The sequence below is a fragment of the Cavia porcellus genome, unplaced genomic scaffold (genome assembly GCF_034190915.1).
Source record: "Cavia porcellus strain 051 isolate PalLab524CR breed Dunkin Hartley unplaced genomic scaffold, mCavPor4.1 scaffold_12, whole genome shotgun sequence".
NCBI classification, from domain to species: Eukaryota; Metazoa; Chordata; class Mammalia; order Rodentia; family Caviidae; genus Cavia; species Cavia porcellus.
This window is the reverse complement of record NW_026947495.1, coordinates 6,126,474-6,149,476: the sequence shown is the minus strand read 5'-3', so window position 1 is coordinate 6,149,476 and position 23,003 is coordinate 6,126,474. Positions and strand designations below refer to the sequence as shown.

Below are 23,003 nucleotides of genomic sequence, written 5' to 3'. Positions count from 1 at the left end.
AAATGGTGCTGGAAAAACTGGCTCTCCATTTGCCGAAAACTAAAGCTAGACCCATGTCTATCACCATGTACTAAATTAAAATCTAAATGGGGCAAAGATCTGAATATTAAAAGCGACACACTAAATCTATTGGAAGACAAATTGGGTAGAAACTTTGAAGACATGGGAGTGTGTAGAGAATTCATGAACAGGACTCAAACCGCACAGGAAATACTTCCCCGAATCAATAACTGGGGCCAGTTGTTATTAAAAAGTTTCTGCATGTCAAAAGAAATCTCCAACATAGTGAAAAGAAAACCCACAAACTGGGAAAAGATTTTAGTGAACTCTATCTCAGACAAGGGACTCTTGTCTAAAACATATAAAGAATTAAAAAACTCAGACCCCCAAAATTCAAAGATCCAATCCAAAAATGGGCATCTGAGATGAATACGCACTTCTCAGATGAAGAAATGCAAATGGCAAATAAATACATGAAAAAATGTTCATCATCATTGGTCATTAGAGAAATGCAAATTAAAACCACACTGAGATAGCAACTCACTTCTGAAAGAATGGCCAGGATCAAGAAAACCAACAACAACAAATGCTGGAGAGGCTGTGGGGAAAAAGGAACTCTTCTACACTGTTGGTGGGAGTGTAGACTGGTACAACCTTTGTGGAGGTCAGTCTGGAGATTTCTCAAAAAGCTGGGATTGGAAATCCCATTTATTCCAGCTATTCCACTTCTAGGCATATTCACAGAAGAACTGAAAGCATCGTACCACAGTGATATATGCGCACCTATGTTTATAGCAGCACAATTTGTAATCACCTGATCTTGGAAAGAACCCAAGTGTCCATCAACTTAGGAATGGATAAAAAAGTGGTGGTATTTCTATACAATGGAGTACTACTCAGCTATAAAGAAGGATCACATTGAGATATTTATCAATAAATGGGCGCAGCTTGAGACCATACTCATAAGTGAAATAAATCAATCTCGCATGTGTGAATACCGAATAGTTTCCCTAATGTAAGTAATGATTCAAATATATAAAAATATGTGGTAATCATGATTCCCCATTATGTGGCCTTGAAGCCTTATAAATTTTTCACTTATTAATTGGAAAGGCTTTATTCTGGGGTTCTTGATATGGAAATATTTGAAGCTATAGTATATGAAGTTTTATTCAAATATTTCAAGGAAAAAGACAGACATTATGGTAACTACTATTAAGTCGGGTTATTTGATGGTGAAGCACTAGGTGGCTGAAACAGTCATGCTTTGACCTGTATTGTTATATTGTTATGTCCTGTTTTATCTCAATCTCTCCCTTATTCTTTAAAAATTTATTTAGTTATTTCTTATGTTTTTTTTAATTAAGGGGAAAAATTTAAAAAATTAGCAGGATATATAATAGTAACTTTTTTTGATTTCGTATTATCTTGTTTTGAAGTCCTGTAATACTCCCACGATCTTGTTTTGACTGATTAGACTCTGTTCCATTCTGTATGGTAGTATCAAGTTTGAGGGTATAGGCAACTACTTTGAAGGCAATAAGATTCACTAAGATGCCCATTCTGGTTTGACTATTGTCTCCTTTGGAAGTCCTGTAATGTTTACAATGCTTAAGTTTTATTGGTCTTGTTTTCTACTGTTTGTTCAACTTTATAATATCTATTGAGATAGACAATTCTTTTTAAGGAAACAAGAGACATTGTTGATAACTTTGTACTCTGTTTTACACCATGTGCTATGTCTATCCCTGGTTTTGACTGACAGCATTGTTTTGCCACATTTGACTTTATTCTCTCCCCCCACAAAAAGTGATAAGAACTAAGGAGTAATAAAACCCAAAATGTGTAAATTTTGTTGTAAAAAAGAGAGGGAAAAAAGAGCTCTAAAGGATATAACAGCAAGTGTGTTTAGGGGTGTTAAATAGCCGACCATATTAATGTTTTTGGTTGGATCATTGAACACAACTGTTTGCAGTCTCACTGTTTGAATGTCCACTTTGTATGCTTTGATACTGTGATTTGAGCAACTATCTCTAAGATGATAATATGTAATGTATTACCTGGTGATATCTTTTTTGTTTTTTTCGGTTTTTTTGTAGTTCTGTATTACTTGTACCATTACACCGCTTTGTTTTGTTTTGTGTTTTTCTCTTTTTCCTTTTAAATAAAATTAAAAAAAAAAAAAAAACAAAGGAGTACCCCTGGACCCAGGCTTGTATTGAAAAGTACACTTCTGCCTGCTTCCGCCACAGTACTGGGAAACTAAACTTCTCTCTACATTTTAATTTATTTTAAGCCTCTCTTCACTTTGGGAAATTCATGCTTTTTGCTTTTTTAAGACCATGTTTTCTGCAAATAAATCTGCAAGGACTGTATTATCTAGAAACCAAAGGCCTTGGTGATTATCCTTCTCCGGGTGTGTCCACATTTGGAATATGGAAATTAGCTGTGGAGATCTGTTGTTTGAGAGATGATCTCTTGTCACCTGAGTTGGTCACTTCTGGTCAGTGAGATGATCGCCTCTCACTCTTCTGGGTTCTCTGGGGGCCAGAGCAGTCACTGCCACAACAGTCCAGGTGTTACAGGGAGCTGAGGTAGGCAGAGACATCACAGGCAGTGGCACAGGGCTAGGTCCTGGATGAAACCAGTGCAGAAGCCCAGAGACCTGTGACTGTGAGGGAGACAGTCACCTCCTGCTGTGGGCCGGGCCTCAAGATAAAAGATCAAAGAAATGGATCCATGTCCCAAGGACTGATATTCTAAATAGTCCTCTCTCCCCCTGAGGAGGTTAGGAGTCACCTCCCAATGCCCTACAGGAAGAGTCACTGCTCTTAAGCATGCCCCCTTACTGTGCGACTGGCTTCCCCATTTGTCCCCAATTTAATCAATTCTACCTGAGCCATTAATCCTATTGGTTAAACATGGTTCTGTACCAACTTATGCCCAACCCTTGCAAGTTCACAAGTTTTCCTCACCTTGGACTTGTCTCACCTTGTAGTTTTACTCTGTAAAAGTCCCTAGAAAAGACAGTCTTTGGCAACCTTCTCTGGACCTCTTCTGTCTCTCTCAGAAAGAAGCTTTCTTTGTTTCAATAAATATATTCTGCTGTTGACCTCTATTTTTCCTAAAATTCATTCTTCAGTTTTAGACAACACAAGTTCATACCAGACACCTAGGAGGTTGCGAGTTTCTTTTCCCTATATCACTTTCACCATTTGATTTGAAGAACATCAACAGGGCTAATAACATGGCCTGGAGAGAACTTTTTGCAAGATTTTTGCTGAATGAAAGTGTACTTGGAAGGACACTGAGTAGATGGTCTCCAACATTTGTGAAGGTTGCCAGTAGAAATATACTCTATGGTTTTCAGAAATTACTCTGTTACCTAAAACATAACATAATGGGAAAAATATGTCAGGCGTGTAGCTCAGGAGTAAAGCTTGTACTTAGCATGAAGGAGCCCCTGTGTTCAGTTCCAAGCATCAAAAAGTAAAATAAAATGAAATCATACACAAGGACCTTGGGTGTTGCTTTGCATTGCCGTGGCAAAACAATGAACTGGGCAACTGAAGCGACATACCTTTATTTTCTCATCGTTCTGGGGGCTGGAAGTCTAAGACCACCATGCTGGCAGATTTGGTTTCTCCTGTGACCTTGCTCATCGGCATGTGGATGGCTGTTTTTCCTCTGTGTTCTCTTGAGAGTTATACAAAGGCCATGTGTCCATCCACAGATGATGAATTAATAACAGTGTATACATATGTACAATAAGATATTATTCAGTCATGAAAAGAAGTGAAGTTCTGATTCATGCTACCACACCACGTGGATAAGCCAAAAAATATTAGGCTGCATGAAATGAACCAGATGCAAAGGGATAAAAAGGGATTAAAAGATGCAAAGGGATAAACAGATGCAAAGGGCTGTGGGTAGAGCTCAGAGGCAGAGCATTTGGTTATCACAGGAGACCCTGAGTTCATTTGCCAGTACCACAAAACCTAACAAACAAATGACAAACACTGTATTATTTCACTCCCATGAGATATCCAGGAAAGGAAAATTCATACAAACAGAAAGCAGCCCAGTTTAAGCACAAAGACAGGAGGAGAAACTCCAGTTGTCACTCTCCTGGGGACCCCAGTGAACAGCTCAGGTGGACAGCTTTAAAGTGGCAAAGAACCCTTCACACTGACTTGGCTGCCAGGCATCTGCTGCTGAGATCCCTTGCTGTGCTGAGAATGTGACAGTGTGTAATCCTGGGTGTCTTGGTTCCCACACAGTTTTATCTCCTGGAGGTTGGATTGCTGGCTCCAGTCTTATCTCTTTACAGCTGATAACAAGAAAGAGGAAGCACCATCCCCCTCCCCACACACAAGGGATCCACCTTCCCCCACTCTAGGCATTCCAGGCAACTCTTACAAGTCAGGTTTGGTTCATGGCAATTCTCTCAGCAAGGAGATGCAAAACTTCTTTTATGAGACCTTTGAGTAGAGGGGACACTCAGAGACCACAAAGGCCTGGTGAGAGTAAGTGACAGAGTGGAGAGAAAGAGTTCAGCAGTGGTATTAGCTCCAAGGCCCAGCCCCTGATGCTCGGGGAGGCCCACTAGTTCTTTGGCAAACAGCCAAAGATAGACATCTTTTGGGTGTTTCTTGTCCAAGATGAGCCATTTGCTTCCCTTTTTCTGCAATTTCCGTTTGAAAGCATAGGAGATGTTTAAAACTTCATTTGAGGGGCAAGGGATATAACTGGATTGTAGAGTATTTCCCTGGCTTGGATAGGCCCTAGATTCAATGTCCACTACCAAATATCTGGGATTGGCTTTTAACGATTCTAAGACAGTAAGCCTGGGAAGAAATAAGATTGTATTCACATGGCGAACCTGAGTTTACTGAATCTTTTTCCTGGCTTTTTTGTATGCTTGGAAATAAAAGATATTGTGAGGAATTACATTTTAAATGATCTATTTGAAACTTTACTACTATTACAATACTTTTGTTTGCATAAGATTCTTTAAAGTAAAAATTGTAAAACTTTTTTTTAAACAAAGAAATACCATCAGTTAGGCTTTCATATGGTTTTAATACACAGCCAGGTTCAATCATGTAAACGTTTCTATTAATTTAGTCATAAATGTACTTACATTTTGTACATAGCTAAATTATGTAATAAACTAATAAGCACCATTCAACTTCAAAATGAACCTTTCCTGGATGTGTTGACTGAAGCCCTGGGTGCCATCTCCTGTGAGTTTTGTTCCCTCGGGTCTGTCAGTCTGGCCTGATCTTCGGACTTACAGAACCCTTCCTCAGGAGGTCTTGTGCTAGCCAGGCTCTCTGGCGCCTTGCTAAGTTAATGGTCCCTGTAATAAAGGTAACATTTAGAGATACAAGAAATCAAATGAGAGTCAAAAGCTATTTCAACTTTCAGAGAAGCATATTATTGTTTAGAAATCGTGGTTTTTGTCTGTTGTTTGTTTTGTTTTGTTGGTACTGGGGATAGAACTCACAGCCTGGGGCTTGCCAGGCAGGCTCTTGAAGTCAGTTCTCATATTAAAATACAATTTGCCATACTGAGTTGCAACGTGCTTTCTAGCATTGATGAAAGGGCCCCAGGCCTGATTTTAGCAAGTGGAAAAACTGGAAGCCGCTGTCTGCTGGGCATGAGGTGGTGAGCAGGACTCCTGTGTGCAGCAGGCTTCGCACATCACACTCCAAGAGTTTTCCTACATATTTGTGCATTCCTGTTTTTCCAAAACCTCACCGCCCAGGGACTTAATGTTTCCAAGCCTCCATTTCGCTCTTTCAGGTGCTGGTAAGGTGAGTGTCTTTCACAGGGAAGCCCTGCAGCAGCCTTTGCACCTCTGTGGCAGTAAGGATACCCTGAGAAAGCAGGGGAAGAAGGCCTCCCACAAACCCTGCTCAGCAGTCACACTTCTGGGGCTCGGGCTGCTCTGTCTCACACAGCAGCTGCCCTCTCTAGCTGACCTGTCTCACCATCTCTAGGACAAGGAGTATACAATAGCAAAGTCTCCATTTCCCTGGGAAAGTTTTTCTGTTGGTGTTGGGCATTAATTAACTAATTAATTAATCAAATGGTTTTTTTCTTGAGATAAGAACTCGTCCCCTTGCTCATGAATGTTTGCTGCTACCAACTCTGTGAATACTGCTGGGGTTAAGTTTGGGTTTGGGGCATGGTCAGCCTGTGTCTCCACCCCCTCCTCAGAGGTGGTTAACTGGGGGACAGTCCTCTGGCCTCTTTGGTGTCACAGCAGGAGCTCCTGAGGGTTTCCAAGGCAGAACTGAAAGGTGTCATGGCTGTTTGTCTGCGCCAAAGACGAGGGAAGCAAATGTCTCTGTCTTCCATGCTAACGCTCTGTGTGTGCTGAGGCAGTTGTTTGAAGGAACAGAGTGAAGATGCCCTCCGGTGCGAAACCGTCCAGACTCAGCCTCCCTGGGAATTGGTGTTCATTGCACTGATGAGGAAGGAGACGTTTCCAACTTATACCAACTGGACTGGACTTGTCAGTGAGAAAATGACCTGGAGGCACCATGTCAGGTAAGGGAAGTCACCAGACAGGTTTAAAGCGCTCAGGATAAACTGCAGTGAGAGTACCACTGATTCTGGCAGAGGAAGAAAGCCCTTTCACCTCACCTCCGAATCTTCCTAAACTATGACATTCCCCAAAATTTAACTTTCAAAATGATTGCATTTTATTATATTGTTATTGTAGTTACGTATTTGTATATAATCATTGCATTGCATTCGCCTTTTCTGCTTTCAAATTTTAATAATTTTCTTACATTTCCTAGGCTGCTGTGTCTAGTCAGTTTGGCATTACAGCTGGTCCACGCGGGAAACAGTAAGAAACGTTTTGTTCATAGGCTCAGGTTTAACTGCATACAAAATCCGTTTCTCCATCGTTATCAGTCTCACGCCTTATATTTTTGAAAGGCTCTCACGAAGAGAAACACAAAGGTGGTAGAGAAGTCAGCAATGTGGCCACCCCCGAGCTGAGGCCCACGGCGCTCCCTCGGGCCCTGGATCATTTCAGGGCGGGAAACGCAAGCTGCGAGGGCTGGAGGCCTCGGCGCGCGACCCCGCACCCCAGGGCGCACGGAGCGCGTAAGTCTCCCCGCAGAGCTCGGGACCTGCGCGGTGGCGGGGACAGGAGGGGAGGGTCATTCACAGGAAAAGTCAGAAACCACAAGGGGGCAGATCCTCGTCGTCTTCGTGCCACACATCACTACAAATGAAAAGGCTTCCCAGGGAGGCGTTTGTCTTTAAAGGTCCTGGCGCCTAATCCGCAGAGGGCTGCGTCCCCTGGCCAGGGAACCGGGACCGGCTGCGCTGCGGCCCCAGGACGTGGGTGGTCCGCCCACGGAGGCTGCGCTCCCGCTGCGCAGGAGCCGCAGCTGACTTTAACATGTGAAAGGCAATGCGGGCGAGAACCCGGCTCGCGGGGTGCCCCCGGGCGGCTCCTGCCCGCCGGAGCCCTGGGCAGTTTGTTTTTCAGCCCTGAGCTAACAAGCAGAGTTTGGTGAGCACACACGCCCAGCGGGGAGCTGGCTCCGCGGCCTCCCGGCGGCGGCCCCGACCGCTCAGGGCGGAGGCCAGCCGGTGACTCTGTGACCCCGCAGGTGCGCCGCCACCGCGCTGCTGCAGGAACGGGGGCACCTGCGTGCTGGGAAGCTTCTGTGTGTGCCCCGCGCACTTCACCGGCCGCTACTGCGAGCACGACCAGAGGCGCAGGTGGGCACGGAGGCCCTAGCGGGGGTTGCGGGGGTGGGGTGGCCAGAGGGATCTGGGGGGCAGGCATGCTCCCGAACCGCACCGATGCACTGCCCGCTCCGCAGCGACTGCAGCGCCCTGAGCAACGGAGCCTGGACCATCCGCGGCTGCCGCCTCTGCAGGTGCCTGTTCGGGGCCCTCCACTGCCTGCCCAACCAGACGCCTGGCCGCTGCGGTAAGGGCGCGCACTGGACACGCGAACTGTGCCTTCGAAATGAGCGGTCCGGGTTCGGTCATCACTCTGGAAGGTCAAGAGCTTTGTGAACCGCTTATGAGTCATTATTTAAAATTTTCAAGTTTTAAAAACAATGCAGATTGTTGGGTTTAACTGCCCCTTAAGCGTCCTTGACAGTGAGCCAGTTTGAGGAGCTGACAAGCTGGTTAGCAGAAGCCAAGCTAGTCCAGCGGGGCATCAGTGGCGATGTTCCTGCAGCCTCCTCTCCTCAGGCTTGAAGTGGAGAGCAGCAAGGGCCAAGGCTCGGTTCAGGCCCCCTGGCAGGAGCTGCCCTGCAGGGTCAGGCAGCAGGACATTTCAGGATGTGGCATTGCCAGCCTCCTGCGCCCTCCCTCCTTCTCAGCCTGGGTTGGCACACTGTAGCGGGTGGGAGGCGTCCTCCTCCAGCCCAAGTCCCCACATCTGCCTGGGTCATCCCTTAATGCTTCAGTTGTGCAGGGAGTTGAGAGAGCACTCAAAGAAGCCAGAGCTCTATGCACTTTGCTGCCCCTGCCTCCATGTCAGGGGCCTCTGGAGGCCTCCCGCAGGGCAGGGGAACCCCTAATGATTGCATGGCCTTTGACTGCCAGGCCCTCTCTGCTCAGGCATCCTCAGGCAGGACAGCTGGAGGAGAACAAGTGGCGGGGGAGTCTTGCCCTGCAGCTTTGTGCTCAGCTTCCCATTCTTACTGTTGGTGGAGCTGTGCGTGGAGGGGCACATCAGGGAGCGCTCAGCTGCTAACTTACCTTCCAATCCCTTCCCAGCCTGCTCTGCTTCATACCAAGCAAGCAGAGTGGTATTCCACGCATATGTCCACTTCTCTCTCCCCGTAATGCAAACATTTCCCCAAAGTCCCCTGTCACCGGTGAGTTCTCTATTTGCCGGACTTTCGTCTCCAGTTCACCAACTGTTTCTTGTGACCCCAAAATCAGAGGACACAGATTTGGGGGACTGACAGTCAGAATAGTCGGTAACACCTTTATAGTCTCATAGGCACCTCATAGTTTCCTCCTGCAGTTCCCCCACATGTCCCGTTCTCCCAACACACAGAGTACTAATGTGGAGAAAGGGCCGGCTGAGGTCATTTTGCATGTCTCTATAAAGCCTGTGGGGCAGGGACTCGGGTAGGTATCAGATCCCGGGTATCAGATCACTGTCTTACGTACTACTGGGAAATTCCAAGGCTTAGACTATTGACTGTCTGCCACAAACAGTGGCAGATGGCTTCTTCTTTTTTTTTTTTTTTTTCAATTGATTTTAAAGGAAAAAAATAAGAAAAATCAAGAAGCAAACCAAAAGAAAAAAGCAATATGACAACAATAACCACAAAAAGCTGCGATATAGAATTTCAAACTAAGATGATAGGAATTTAACAGTGGTTGCTATATTACATACTGTTGTCTTCAAAATAGTTGCTCAAGTTGGCAGATACGGGCATGTAAAACTGATCAAACAATATATTTCCCTTTGAGCAGTTTCTTTCCATTTTACTATATTGTAATTTTGGGCTCTTATTTGCTGTTTCAGTTTCTTACACTAGTGAGACAATATGGTTTTTACATGTACGAGTCTTTTATTTCACCTATGAGTGTGGTTTCAAAGCCTTGAGTTTATCATTCTTGATAGCTGAGTAGTACTCCACTGTATAAAAACTCCACATCTTTTTTATCCATTCCTCAGTTGATATGTTTTGGTGGTGTTTCCAACACCAATTGACTATTACAAATTGTGTAGCTATAAACATGGGTGCACATACATCGCTGTGGCATGATGTTTTCAGTTCTTCTGGAAAAATACTCAGAAGGAGAATAGCTGGATCAAATGAGACCTCCAATCTTAGTTTTTTGGGAAATCTCCACACTGATTTCTTTCTTTCTTTTTTGCAGTCCACCCCCCCCCACACACACACACCCTACCCCACAACCCCCTCCCTCCGTACCAGGGCTTGAACTCATGACCTCATGCTTGCCAGGTAGGCACTTTCACCGCTGAACTAAATCCACAGCCCATAGCAAGTGTTTTAAATCCTGTAATGGCAGTTTTAGCATCTATAGAAGATGAAATGAAAAACTTTATAATAGTTTGAAAAACATCTACAGATGGGAAGGTTGCAAAATTCAGCCCCCCCCCCAACCCCTCTTTGCTGCTTGAAACCCCTGCTGCTCCCAGGGTGGGTCAGCAAGCCCAAGAAAGAAAAGCTCCCAGCTGTCAAGGTTCTTTCCTCAGGCCTTAAACCACACCAGGCTCTCTTCATTAGACAAAGAATGACTGTTTCTACCTGTGTCCCCAGAAAATCAAGAGCTCATTTTCACAGGCATCAGAAGCCAGTTTAAGGGCTGGAGGTGTAACTTAGTGATAGAGCACCCCCTGGAGTGTGGAAGGCCCGGGGTTCAATCTCCAGCTCCACAAGGAGAAGGATCAGGAAAGGAGGGAGTGAGGGAGGAAGGGAAGGAAATGGGTCAATTGAATGCTGTAGTGCTGGAGAGGAAATTCTGTGTTCTAGTGTGTTCAAGGCCCTGGGTTCAGTCCCCAGCATCAGAAAAAGAAAATAGCAGAACAAAAGAGGAGATTGATTCTATATAATAATAAAATAGCAAGCTCAAGAGATATGCAGGGAACATAAATGTGATGCTGTGAAGAGGGGCCAGGTTAACTTTACTATGTAAACTCAATTTTAAAAAGACACTTTTGTGGAAAATAAAATAAAAGACTGAACCAACTGGCAAACAAACATCTTTGGGCCATACCCACTGTGTGGCCTGAGGGGATGCCATGAGAATGGCCCTGAAGAATCCTGGCCAGCTATGATTCATGTCCAGCCCTGCTGGGACATTCTCGTGTGCACGGGCAAGTCCCTCTGGGCGTGCAGACAGGAAAGGAAGCTGTCTGGTTCCCAGGGACATCCAAGTGTGGCTGCAGATTGGAAACTTTCAGACACTGGGCTGGGCCTCACACTGAGACATGATGCTGTCTCCTCCAGAGTGATCTCCAAAAACTATGACCCCAAAAAACAACAACAGCAACAACAACAAAAAACCCCATCACCGTCACCACCACCACCACCAACAACAACAAAAACCCATAAATAATTTGAGCGCCTTTCCATTCAGCAGTGGAGATACAGTTGCCATGCTGAGCATGCACAAACCTGATTTCATTTATGTTCTCCTTTTCGCATAGGCACAAGGCTAATAAATATGGCAAAAGTTGTTGCTCTGTCTAAAATCTAAAAATGAACTTTTGATAAATATTTAAGTCCTTGCTCAGGCTAATAAGTCATCCACCAGTAGCAGTTTCTGCTCGATGCAGTGTAAAATAACACTGGGTTGCAAAATCACTGATTTTGTAGATATGCATCACAAACATTAATAAAGCAATGTTTAAAATCTTTTTGTATATGAATAGTAGAAGTTCCACTGATTTCTTTCTAAGTTTAAGAGATGACCCCAGGCACCCATGGAGGTCTGCATCATGATGCCCCTAGCTCCATTTTGAGATCTCAGCTTAAGGGATTTTATCGATTCAATCAAATTCACAAAGCGCCTTACAGCAGTGGACTTGGGGCGCTGTATGGTCTCACTGCCTAGAAGGACTGACTGCTCTTCTGTCAGCAGCCTCTTGAGTCACTCCTACCTCAGCCTCTGAAGGCTGGGATTACAGGTGTATACCGCTATGCCTGGACATGCCTGACATACCTTTTCATATACATTTATTGAAAGGTCCATTTTAGACTTAGCCATAGCAGAGAGTTTTATTATACCTATTAGTCTTTTTCTTTCACATTTTTTTTTTGTATTAGTACATTGGCAGTACATAGTGATTACCTTAACAATAGGGAGGTAATATATGTACATAGTACATCATAATTCTTTTTATATCCTTTATGCTTGATCTCTTGGTTCACTTCCCATTTGCTAAAGATCAATGTCTATATTTCTATTACATATGTTTTCTTTTGCTCTTCATTTATGCTTTGGATTTCTCATAGAAGAGAAACCAGACATCTTAGTCACTTTTCTCTCATTGTTGGGACAAAATATTTGATGCTCAAAGTTAAAGAGGGAAAGATTTATTTAGCTCACACTTTGTGGAGGTTTCAGTCCAAAATCGGCTGACTCCAAGGCAGGGTGCACGGCACAGGGGCAACAGTTTAGGGCAGCAGAAGACAGCAAAGCAACAAGAGCAAAGTTGAGGCAAGCAAGCCCCTTTTTCTCCCTTGTACTGTAAGCAGGCTCCTCCCCAAACCCTGGAGCAAGCCAGGCAGGTGTAGCACTCACAGACTCCGTGTCCTCCTCTGCACAAGATGAAGATGTTTACAAAGTGATGCTCCTGGCCTTCTGTGGAGGCACTTGGTTAGACCTCTAAACTCCACAAGTTGACATAATGTATCAACCAATACAGCAGGAATTATTTACAGTTGTGTGCCTGACTTATTTTACTTAACATTACAGTCTCAAAATGCATCCTTTTTTCTACGTAATGCTGTCCGAGTAGTGTGTACAAACACCGCATTTCTTTTCATTCTTTTTATTTTCCATTGTGTTCTTTTAAAAAAGAAAATAAAAACAAATGCAAGAGAGACAAACAAACAACAACAAACTCAAAACAATAACAATATAGAATTCAAAATGACAGGAATTTAACAGTGGTTGCTGTATTGTATACTGTTACCTTCAAAACAGTTGCTTAGATATCCATATATAGACATGCAAAATTGAGCTAATCATATGAGTGTTAACTGTTCTTTTCCAAGAACTAATAGAATTAGTAGTATAGGCGTCTTAGCCATCTATAGTCGTCTTAGTCGTCTATAGTCGAGAGCTATCTTATATATATAGATACAAATTTATGTCTTTTGGCTTTTCCCTTCTTTCTTCCTTTCCCCAACCCCAATTATGTTTGAGCTGTTTCTTTCCTTACAATATTTATTGTAAAGTTTGGGTCTTATTTGCTCTTTCAGTTTCTTACAGTAGGGAGGCAACGTGGTTCTTACACATATGAGTTTGATTTATTTCACTTGTGAGTATGGTCTCAAATCCCTCCCATTTACCTATAAAAGGCTCTGTGATCCTTCTTTATAACTGAGTAGTACTTCACTGTATAAAAATGCCACATCTCTTTTTATCCATTCTTCAGTTGATAGGTATTTGGGTTGTTTCTAAGATTTGGCTGTTACAAATTTGTGCTGCTATAAACATGGTAAACACACATCACTGTGGTACAATATTTTCAGTTCTTCTGGGCAAGTGCCCAGAAGCAGGATAGCTAGGTCAAATGGGACCACTAATCCTAGCTTTTTATACTGATCTCAGTGGTTTCACCAGTCGACACTCCCACCAACAGTGCAGAAGAGTTCCAGCATTTGTTATTGATATTTCTTAATCCTGGCCATTCTTTCTGGAGTGAGATGGAATCTCAGTATTATTTTAATTTGCATTTCTCGAATGACCAATGATGTTGAGCATTTTTTCATATATTATTTGCCACTTGTTTTTCTTCATGTGAGAAGTGTGTATTCATCTCAGATGCCCATTATTGGATTGCGTCTTTCAATTTCTGGGGCCTGATGTTTTAAAATTCCTTACATGTTCTAGATGGAAGGTCTTTGTTTGAGGGAGAGTTGGCTGAGATATTTTCCCAATTCGTGGGTTTTTTTCCCACTCTTAGAGATTTCTTTTTATATGCAAGCACTTTTTAGTAAGATGAGAGCCCCGTTATTGATTCTGGGACGCATTTCCTGTGCACTTTGATTTCTGTTCATGAACTCTGCCTACCCCTGTGTCTTCAAGATTTCTAGCTACTTTGTCTTGCAGCAGATTTAGTGTTTCTGTTTTAATATTTAGACCTTTGATCCATTTTAACTTTAGTGCATAGTGATAGGCATGAGTCTAGTTTTAATTTTCAGTATATGGAAAGGTAGTTTTTCCAGCACCATTTATTAAAGAGGCTATCTTTCTTCTAGTGAGCATATTTGGCACCTTTGTAAGATAAGGTAGCTGAGTATGTTTTTAGTTGTGACTGTATCTTCTAATCTATTCCACTGATCTTTCAGGTCTGTTTTTATTCCAGTACCATGCTGATTTTATCAGAGTAGGTTTGTAGTATAACTTTAAGTCAGAGATTGTGATGGCTCCTGCCTTGTGTTTGTTGCCCAGAATTGCCTTTACTATTGTAAGTCTCTTCTGGTTCTAGATGAGTTTTAGGACTGATTTCTCTAAATCTTTGAGGTATGCTAGTGGTATTTTGATCTGGATTGCATTAAATCTGTATAACAATTTTGGGAGAATATCCATTTTCACAATGTTGTTCTTCCTATCCATGAATAGAGAATGTCTTTCCATTTTCTGAAATCCTCTTTGATTTTTTTTTTTTTTTCAGAATACTGTAATTTCCAGCCTTGGGTTCTTTTACTTCCTTTGTCAGACTGGTTCCTAAGTATTTCATTTTTTAAGATGGTATTGTGAAGACTGTGGTTTCCCTTATTTCTCTCTGAATAGGTTTGTTGTTTGTGTACAGGAATGCTATTCATTTCTGAGTATTGACTTTGTATCCAGCTACATTGTCGAATTGGGTTACTACATCTAATTAGTGTTTCAATGGAGTTTTAGGGGTCTTCTATGGAGAGTATCATGTCATCTGCAAATAATACTTTAACTTTTTCCTATCCTTATTCTTTTATTTTTCTTTCTTGTCTTGCTTGGCTAATGTTTCCAGAACTATATTGAATAGGAGTGGTTATTCAGCAGTTTCACGTCTTTTTGATGCAGCTGTGGTAATTCATGTTTCTAGGAACCTGCCCACCTCTTCTGGGTTATCAATCCTATGAGAGTAAAGGTTTTGAAGTAGCTTTTAATGATCTTCTGTATTTCCACAGGGTTTGTAGTCGTTTCACCGTTTGCATTTCTTATTGCATGGATTTGAGCTTTGTATTTTCTCTTTTTCATAAGGTTGGCTAGGCATTTATCAGTTTTATATATTCTTGCAAAGAACCAACTCTTTGATTCACTAATTCTTTGTATTGTTTTCTTAGTTTCAATTGCGTTGATATGTGCTCTCATCTTTATAATTTTCTCCTTTCTTAGGTCATTGGGCTTGACTTGCTTATCATGTTTCTAGAAGTTTGCAGTGCAACATTAGGTTGTTTGTGTCCATTCCATTTTCCCAACGTGAGAATTTGCCACTGTAAGTTTCCCTATGAGGACTACTTTTATTTTGTCCCACAGGTTTTGGTAAGTTGTATTTGCATTTTCATTTAGTTGTAGGCACTGTTTAATTTCTTCTGTGACCCATAGGTTGTTTAGGAGCATGTTATTTAATTTCCATGTGTTTGTGGGGTTCTCGTGGTTTCTTTTGTCATTAATTTCTAATTTTATTGCACCATGGTGAGATAATATGCATGAGATCATTTCAATTACTTTGCATTTCCTTAAGCATGTTCTGTTGGTTAGTATATGGTCTACTTTAGAGAATGACCCATGTGCAGCTGAGAAGAATGTGTATTCTGCTATTGTTGGGTGGAATACTGTGTACACATCTATTAGGTCCATTGATTCACAAATTTGATTGAGTACTGTTATTCCTTTGTTGATTTTTGGTTTTTCTTTGATTCATTGGTCTGTCTCTTTGTGACGGTGGGGTGTTAAGGTCTCCCATTATAATTGTATTATTGCTTATTTGACTTTTTTTGTCTATTAAGATTTGTCTTACGTAGTTATGTGCTCCCATATTTGGTGCCTGTATATTTATGATTGTAATCTCTTCCTCTTGGAGTTTTCCCTTAAGAAATATGTAGTGACCTTCTTCATCTCTTTTGATCATTTTTGGTTTGAAGTTCATATTATCTGCAAACAGAATAGCTACTGCCACTTTTTCCTGGGTTCTTGTTGCACAGAGTGTTGTTTTCCATCCTTTGACTTGCAGTCTATGAATTTCCTTTGAGTGAAATGTGTTTCTTGTATACAGCATATTGTTGGATTTTGTTTGTTAATCCACTGTACCAGTCTGTTTCTTTTCACTGGTAGTTGAGGCAATTTACATTGATGGATATATCTGATATGTAGTGACTCATCTCTGTCATGTTATCTCTGTTACTGTTTCTCTGCTTTTTTCTCTGTTTAAGCAGGTGTCCTGCTTGGTAGTTTCCTTCTGTTGTTGTTCCTGGAATCGTGGTCATCTATATCTCTTTCTAGAGCATCTTTCAATACTCTTTGTAGCATTGGTTTGGTGGTAATGAATGTCTTCAGTTGTTCTTTATCATAGAAGTGTCTTATTTTTCCATTGATTTTTGAAAGATAGTTTTGCAGGGTACATGAATCAGGGTTGGAAATTGTTTTGTTTCAAATACTTCAAGTTCTTCTTGACTTGAGAGTCTGTGATGAGAAGTCTGCCATGATTCTATTGTGCTTTGCCTCATGGGTGATCTGTGACTTTTTTCTGACAGCTTTTAGTATTCTGTTTTTGTGCTGAATTTCTGAAATCTTAATTATTGTATGTCTGGGTGAAGATTTGTTTTGAATATGGCTAATTAAGTATCTATATTCATTTAGCTGTATATCAGATTCTTTTCCCATGCTTGGAGAATTTGTCTGCTTTCATTTCTGTAAATAGTCTTCTTATGTCATTTGTGTTGTCTTCTGGTTTTTTATTAACTCCTATCAGTCTTATGTTGCTTCTCTTTGCATCATCCTGCAGCTGTTTCCTGGTTTCTTGTTATTTTTAAGAGGTTCTTTTTGTTGTTGGTGTTTTGTTTTTGTTTTTTGTTTTTTGTTTTTACTGGGTATTGAATATATGACCTCACACTTGCCAGGCAGGCACTTATGCCACTGAGCTAAATCCCTTGCCTGATAGATCTTTTCTTTCATCGTCATTAGCTTCCATTCTGTCTTCAAGACCTGAGAGCCTATCTTCAGCTTCATACAAGCAGTTTTGCTGGCTTCCAATGGGATTTTTAGTTTCCTGAATATCTCTTTGAATCTGTTTCATGCATTCTAATTCTGGTTTATACTGTTCACTCAACGTTTTGAACATTTTATTGTATTCCTCTATTTTTTTAATCTGTGTCTTCCTTAGATACATTCAACACTTCCTTCATAATGTTTGTCATTTCTGTTTTTCCTGAGTGATTGTTTCCGATCTGATTTCTTCTATAGCTTCATAGAGTCTTTTCTTTACTTCAGTTGCTATTGTTTCAGGAAGTTCAGTCATATGATTCCCAGTGTCTTCTATTTCAGTGTCTCCTGGGTTTGTTCTTAGTGGGCTTGAGGTCTGAGTCTGCATCTTGCTCTTTCATTTTGTCATTTTTCCTCTGGGACCTGTGTGGCTGGCCAGGCATCCTCATCCTCCTGACGGATTGCACTGGGATGCTGGGCTGGGCAGAGTAGGGAGGCTCTGGGACCCATGAGGCTTTCAGGGATGCACCCCCACTTTTTAAAAAATCTATTCATCTGTTGATGCCTATATAGCCCACTTCCAAGTTTTAGCTGAGTTGTGCTGCTGTAAGCATGGATGTGCATGTGTTATTGTAATTTGGTGTTTTAACTCCATTGGGAAGATACCTAGAAGGGAATAACTGACTTCAGTGGAATTTCTACTTTTGGTTTTTAAAGGACTCTCCATACTGATTTGCATACAGTTGCAATAGTTTACAATAGTACCAACAACATACAACCTCACCAACACTAGTTCAGATTTGATTTCTTGATGATAACTACTCTTTCTAGAGTAATATAGAATCTCGGTGTTTTGATTTGCATTTCTCTAATGATCAGTGATGCTAAACATTTTTCATGTATTCACTGACCGTTTGTACTTTTTCTTCTGAGAAGTGTCAATTCAACTTAATTGCCAGTTTTTATTGGGTTTTTACTTAAAGGGGGTTAATTTTTTTTTTTTAGCATTTTGTATATATTCTAGATATTATACCCAGCCTGAGGTTAATTTTTTTAACATTTTGTATATATTCGAGATATTATACCCAGCCTGAGGAATAACTGCCAAAAATGTTCTCCCATTCTGTAGGTTGCCTCTTCACTCTGTTGGTTGTTTCCTTTGCTGTGCATTGTCTTTTCAATCTAATTCCATTGTTAATTCTTGGTGTAACTTCTTGTGTAACTGAGGTTCTATTCAAAATGTCTTTGCTTATTCCTGTCTTTGAGTTTGACCCATTTTATCTTTTAGCAGTGTTTCTATTTTAATACTTAGATATTTGATACATTTTGACTTTAGTTTAGTACCTAAGTGAGAGATAGAAATCTAGGTTAATATTCTATGTGGGAACAGCCAGTTTTCACAGAACCATTGTTATAGAGGCTATCTTTGGTTGTTTCCAAGATTTAGTTATTACAAATTGTGCAGCTATGAACGTGGGTGCACATATATCACTGTGACATGATATTGTCAGATTTTCCGGGAAAATACTCAGGAGGGGACTAGCTGGATTGAATGGAACTTCCAATCCTAGTCTTAGAGAAATCTTCATACTGATTTCCATAGTGACTGCACTCCCACCCACAGTGAGCAGTGTTCCTTTTTCCCCACAGCCCCCCAACATTTGTTATTAGTTAAATTCTTGATGGCAGCTGTTCTTTCTGGAGTGAGACGAAATCTCAATGCTGTTTTAATTTGCATTTCTCTAATGAGCAGTGATGGTGAACATTTCTTCATGTATTTATTTGCCATTTGTATATCTTCATCTGGTAAATGTGTGTTCATCTTGGATGCCCATTTTTGGAGAGGGCCTTTGAATTTGAGGAGCTTGATTTTTTTCTGTTCTTTATATGTTCTGCATATAAGTCCTTTGTCTGAGGGGCTGCTGGCTAAAATTCTTTCCCAGTCTGTGGATTCTGTTTTCATTCTGTTGGCGATTTCTTTTGAAGCGCAGAAACTTTTCAATAATATGCGATCCCAATTGTTGATTCTTTGAAGTGTTTCTCACGCAGTTTGCATTTCATGAATTCTCTGCCTACCACTATGTCTCCAAGATGTCTACCTACCTTCTGTTTTAATATTTAGGTCTTTGGTCCATTAGACTTTAGTTTTGTGCATGGTGATATGCATGGGTCTAGTTTCAGTCTCCAGCATGTGGAAAGCCAAGTTTTCCAACTCCATGTGTTAAAGAGGCTATTGTTCTTCCAGTGAACATGTTTAGACCCTTTGTCAAAGATCAGGTGGCTGAGTGTCTTTGTAGTTGTGTTTGCATCTTCTAATCTGTTTCATTGATCCTCAGGTATGTTTCTTTGCCAGTACCATGCTGATTTTATCACTGTGGCTTTGTAGTATAGTTTCAAGTCAGGAACTGAGATGCCTCTTGCCTTGCCTTTGTTGCCCAGAATTGCCTTTGCTAATCTATATTTCTTCTGTTTCCAAATGAATTTTGGGAGTGTTTTCTCTAGATCTACAAAGTATGTTAATGGTATTTTGATTGGGATTGCATTAAATCTGTATACAGTTTGTGGAGTAGGGCCATTTTCACAGTGTTAGCTCTTCCTATCCAAGAGCAAGGAATATTCTTCCACTTTCTAATATGCTCTTCACTTTCCTTTTTTAGCATAGCACAATTTTCAGCATATAGGTCTTTTTCATTCTTAGGTGGCTTCCTATGTATTTCATTTTTTTAGATGCTATTGTCAAAGGCAATATTTCCATAAATTTCTCTCTTGGTGATATTTTTGTTGGTGTACAGGAATGCCATTGATTTTTGAGTGCTGACTTTGTATCCAGCTACACTGCTGAATTGGTTTATTACCTCTAGTAGTCTTTTAATGGAGTTTTTTGGGTCTTTTACGTAAAGTATCATGTCATCTACAAAAAGCGATAGTTTAACTACTTCCTTTCCTATCGTTATTCCTTGTATTTCTCTCTCTTTTCTGATTGACCTGGCTAGTGTTTCCAGAACTATATTGAATAGGAGTGGTGATAGTGGACATTCTTGTCTTGCTCCTGATTTTTGGAATGAAAGCTTTCAGTTTTCATCCATTTAGTATAATGTTGGCTGTTGGTTTTTTGTAGATGGTCTTTATGAGATTGAGGTAGATACCACATATTCTGAGTTTCTGAAGGGTTATCATCATGAACATGTGTCGGACTTTAGTGAAACCTTTTTCTGCATCTATTGAGATGACCATGTGGTTTTTGTTTTGGGCTCTGTTGATGTGGTGTATTACAATTAATGATTTGCATATGTTAAACCATCCCTGCATTCCTGGAATGAATCCCACTTGGTAGTGATGTATAATCTGCTTAACGATTTGCTGCATTCTATTTGCCAGCATTTTATTGAGAATCTTTGTGTCAATGTTCATTAATGAGACTGGCTTATAGTTCTCCTTTTTGGTTGGGTCTTTCTCTGGGTTTGGTATCAGAGTAATACTTACCACCAGGACTGATTTGGGGAGGCTTGCTTCGTTTTCAATTTCATTGAAGAGTTTAAGGAGTATTGGCATCAAATCTTCTCTAAATTTCTTGTAGAATTCAGCTGTGAATCCATCTGGACCTGGGCTTTTCTTTGTTGGTAAGTTGTACTATTGAAGTTATTTCAACTTCAATAGCTGATGTTGGTTATTTAAAATTGCTATATCTTCTTGGTTGAGCTTTGGTAGTTCATATGTTTCTAGAAATCTGTCCATTTCTTCTGTGTTTTCTACTCTATGTGAATAGAGAGTTACAAAGTAGGTATTCATGATCTTTTGAATTTCCATGGGATCCGTAGTAATTTCTCCCTTTTCAGTCTTATTGCATCAATTTTGGTTTTTTCATTCTTTTTTTTGATAAGGTTAGCTAGAGTTTTGTCATTTTTGTTTATTATCTCAAAAAACAACTTTTTGATTCATTAATTCCTCGTATTTTTTTTTTAGTTTTAATTGTATTGATTTCTGCTCTTTACAATCTTTACAATTTCCTCTCTTCTATAAGCTTTGGGTTTAACATGCTCTTGTTTTTCTAGAAGCTTGAGACGAACAATTAGGTTGTTTATTTGTGCTCATTTGGTTTTCTTGATATGACAGTTTATTGCTATATGTTTCTCTCTTAAGACCGCTTTAATTGCAACTCCCAGATTCTACTCTGTTGTTTCTGCATTTTCATTGAATTGTAGGTATTGCTTTATTTCTTCTTTAATTTCATCTGTAGCCCAATGGTTGTTCAGAAGATTGTTATTTAAGTTCCACGTATTTATGCAGGGTTTGCAATTTCTTTTGCCATTAATTTCCAATTTCGTTGCACTATGGTCAGATATTATGCATAGGATAATTTCGAAACCTTTGCAGTTACTTAAGAATATTTTATGGGATGATATGTGGTCTATATTGAAGAATGTCCCATGTGCAGCTGAGAAGAAAGAGTATTCTGATGTGATTGGGTGGAACACTCCGTAAACATCTACTAAGTCCAATTGCTCACAGGTATGATTCAGTTCTAGTATTTCTTTTCTGACTTTTTGTCTAGTTGGCCTATATCTTTGTGACAATGGGGTATTAAGGCCCCCTGTTATAATTGTGTTGCTGTGTATTTGGTTTTTCATATCCATTAGTATTGGTCTTAGATAGTTGGGTGCTCCTATATTTGATGCACGTATATTTGTAATTGTTAGTTCTTCCTCTAGAATTTTTCCACTAATGAGTATGTAGTGACTTTCTTTATCTCTTTTAATAATTTTAGATTTGATGTTCATATTGTCTGCAAATAGAATAATTACTCCTGCTTTGCTATGGGTTCCTTTTGCATATAATACTGTTTTCTATCCTTTGACTTTTAATCTCTGAGTTTCCTTTTGGGTCAGCTGTGTCTCTTGTATACAACCTATTGTGGGATCCTGTTTCTTTTTTTTTTTTTTAATTTTATTCAAAAGGAAAAAGAGAAAAAACAAAACAAAACAAAGTGGTCTAAGGGTACAAGTAATACAGAACTACAAAAAAAAACAGTAAGAAATCACCAGCTAATAGATCACACATTATCATCTTAGAGATAGTTGCTCAAGTCACAGTGTCAAAGCATACAAAGTGGACATTCGAACAGAGAGACTGCAAACAGTTGCGTTCAATGATCCAACCAAAAACATTAATATGGTCAACTATTTAACACCCCTAAATATGCTTGCAGTTGTATCCTTTAGAGTACTTTTTTTTCCCCTCTCTTTTCTACAACAAAATTTATACATTTTGGGTTTTATTACTCCTTAGTTCTTATTACTTTTTTTTTTTTTTTGGAAGAGAATAAAGTCAAATATGGCAAAACAAAGCTGTCAGTCAAAACCAAGGATTGACATAGTACATGATGTAAAAACAGAGTACAAGGTTATCAACAATGGTTACCATAATGCCTCTTGCTTCCTCAAAAAGAATTGTTTATCTCATTAGGTATTATAAAGTTGAACAAAACAGTAGAGAACAAGACCAATAAAATTTAAACATTGTAAACATTATAGGACTTCCAAAGGAGATAATAGTCAAACCAGAATGGGCATCCTAGTGAATCTTATTTCCTTCAAAGTAGTTGCTTATACCCTCAAACTTGATACTATCATACAGAACGGAACAGAGCCTAATCAATCAAAACAAGATAGTGGGAGTATTATAGGACTTCAAATCAAGTTAATACGAAATCAATAAAAGTTACTATAATATATCCTGCTAATTTTTTAAATTTTTCCCCTTAATTAAAAAAAATAAAAAATAACTAAATAATTTTTTAATGAATAAGGGAGAGACTGAGATAAAAGAGGACATAACAACATAACAGGGATCCTGTTTCTTGATCCATTCTGTCAACCTATTTCTTTTGATAGGTGAATTGAGGCCATTTACATTTATGGATATAACTGACACGTACTGGCTTGACTTTACCGTGTTATGTTCCAGTTGTTTGCTTTCGGCTCCCCCCTCCCCCCTTTTTTTATTGCTTGTCCTACCTGGTGGTTTCTTTCTGTTGTTCTGGGGACTGTGGTCATTTTTGCTTCCATCTAGTATGTCTTTCAGTACTCTTTCTAGGGTTGGTTTGGTGGACA

General features: G+C 40.3%; 1 protein-coding gene across 1 annotated transcript in view; it reads left to right on the top strand.

The window, feature by feature from the left end:
• Positions 1 to 23,003, top strand: part of LOC106025467 (cryptic protein-like) — a 46,886-nt gene that overhangs the window by 5,135 nt on the left and 18,748 nt on the right. The window contains exons 3-8 of the mRNA XM_063259659.1: positions 5,809 to 5,819; positions 6,394 to 6,558; positions 6,813 to 6,862; positions 6,955 to 7,125; positions 7,641 to 7,752; positions 7,857 to 7,966. Coding sequence (XP_063115729.1) covers positions 5,809 to 5,819; positions 6,394 to 6,558; positions 6,813 to 6,862; positions 6,955 to 7,125; positions 7,641 to 7,752; positions 7,857 to 7,966 — 619 coding nt within the window. The remainder of the gene's footprint in view (positions 1 to 5,808; positions 5,820 to 6,393; positions 6,559 to 6,812; positions 6,863 to 6,954; positions 7,126 to 7,640; positions 7,753 to 7,856; positions 7,967 to 23,003) is intronic.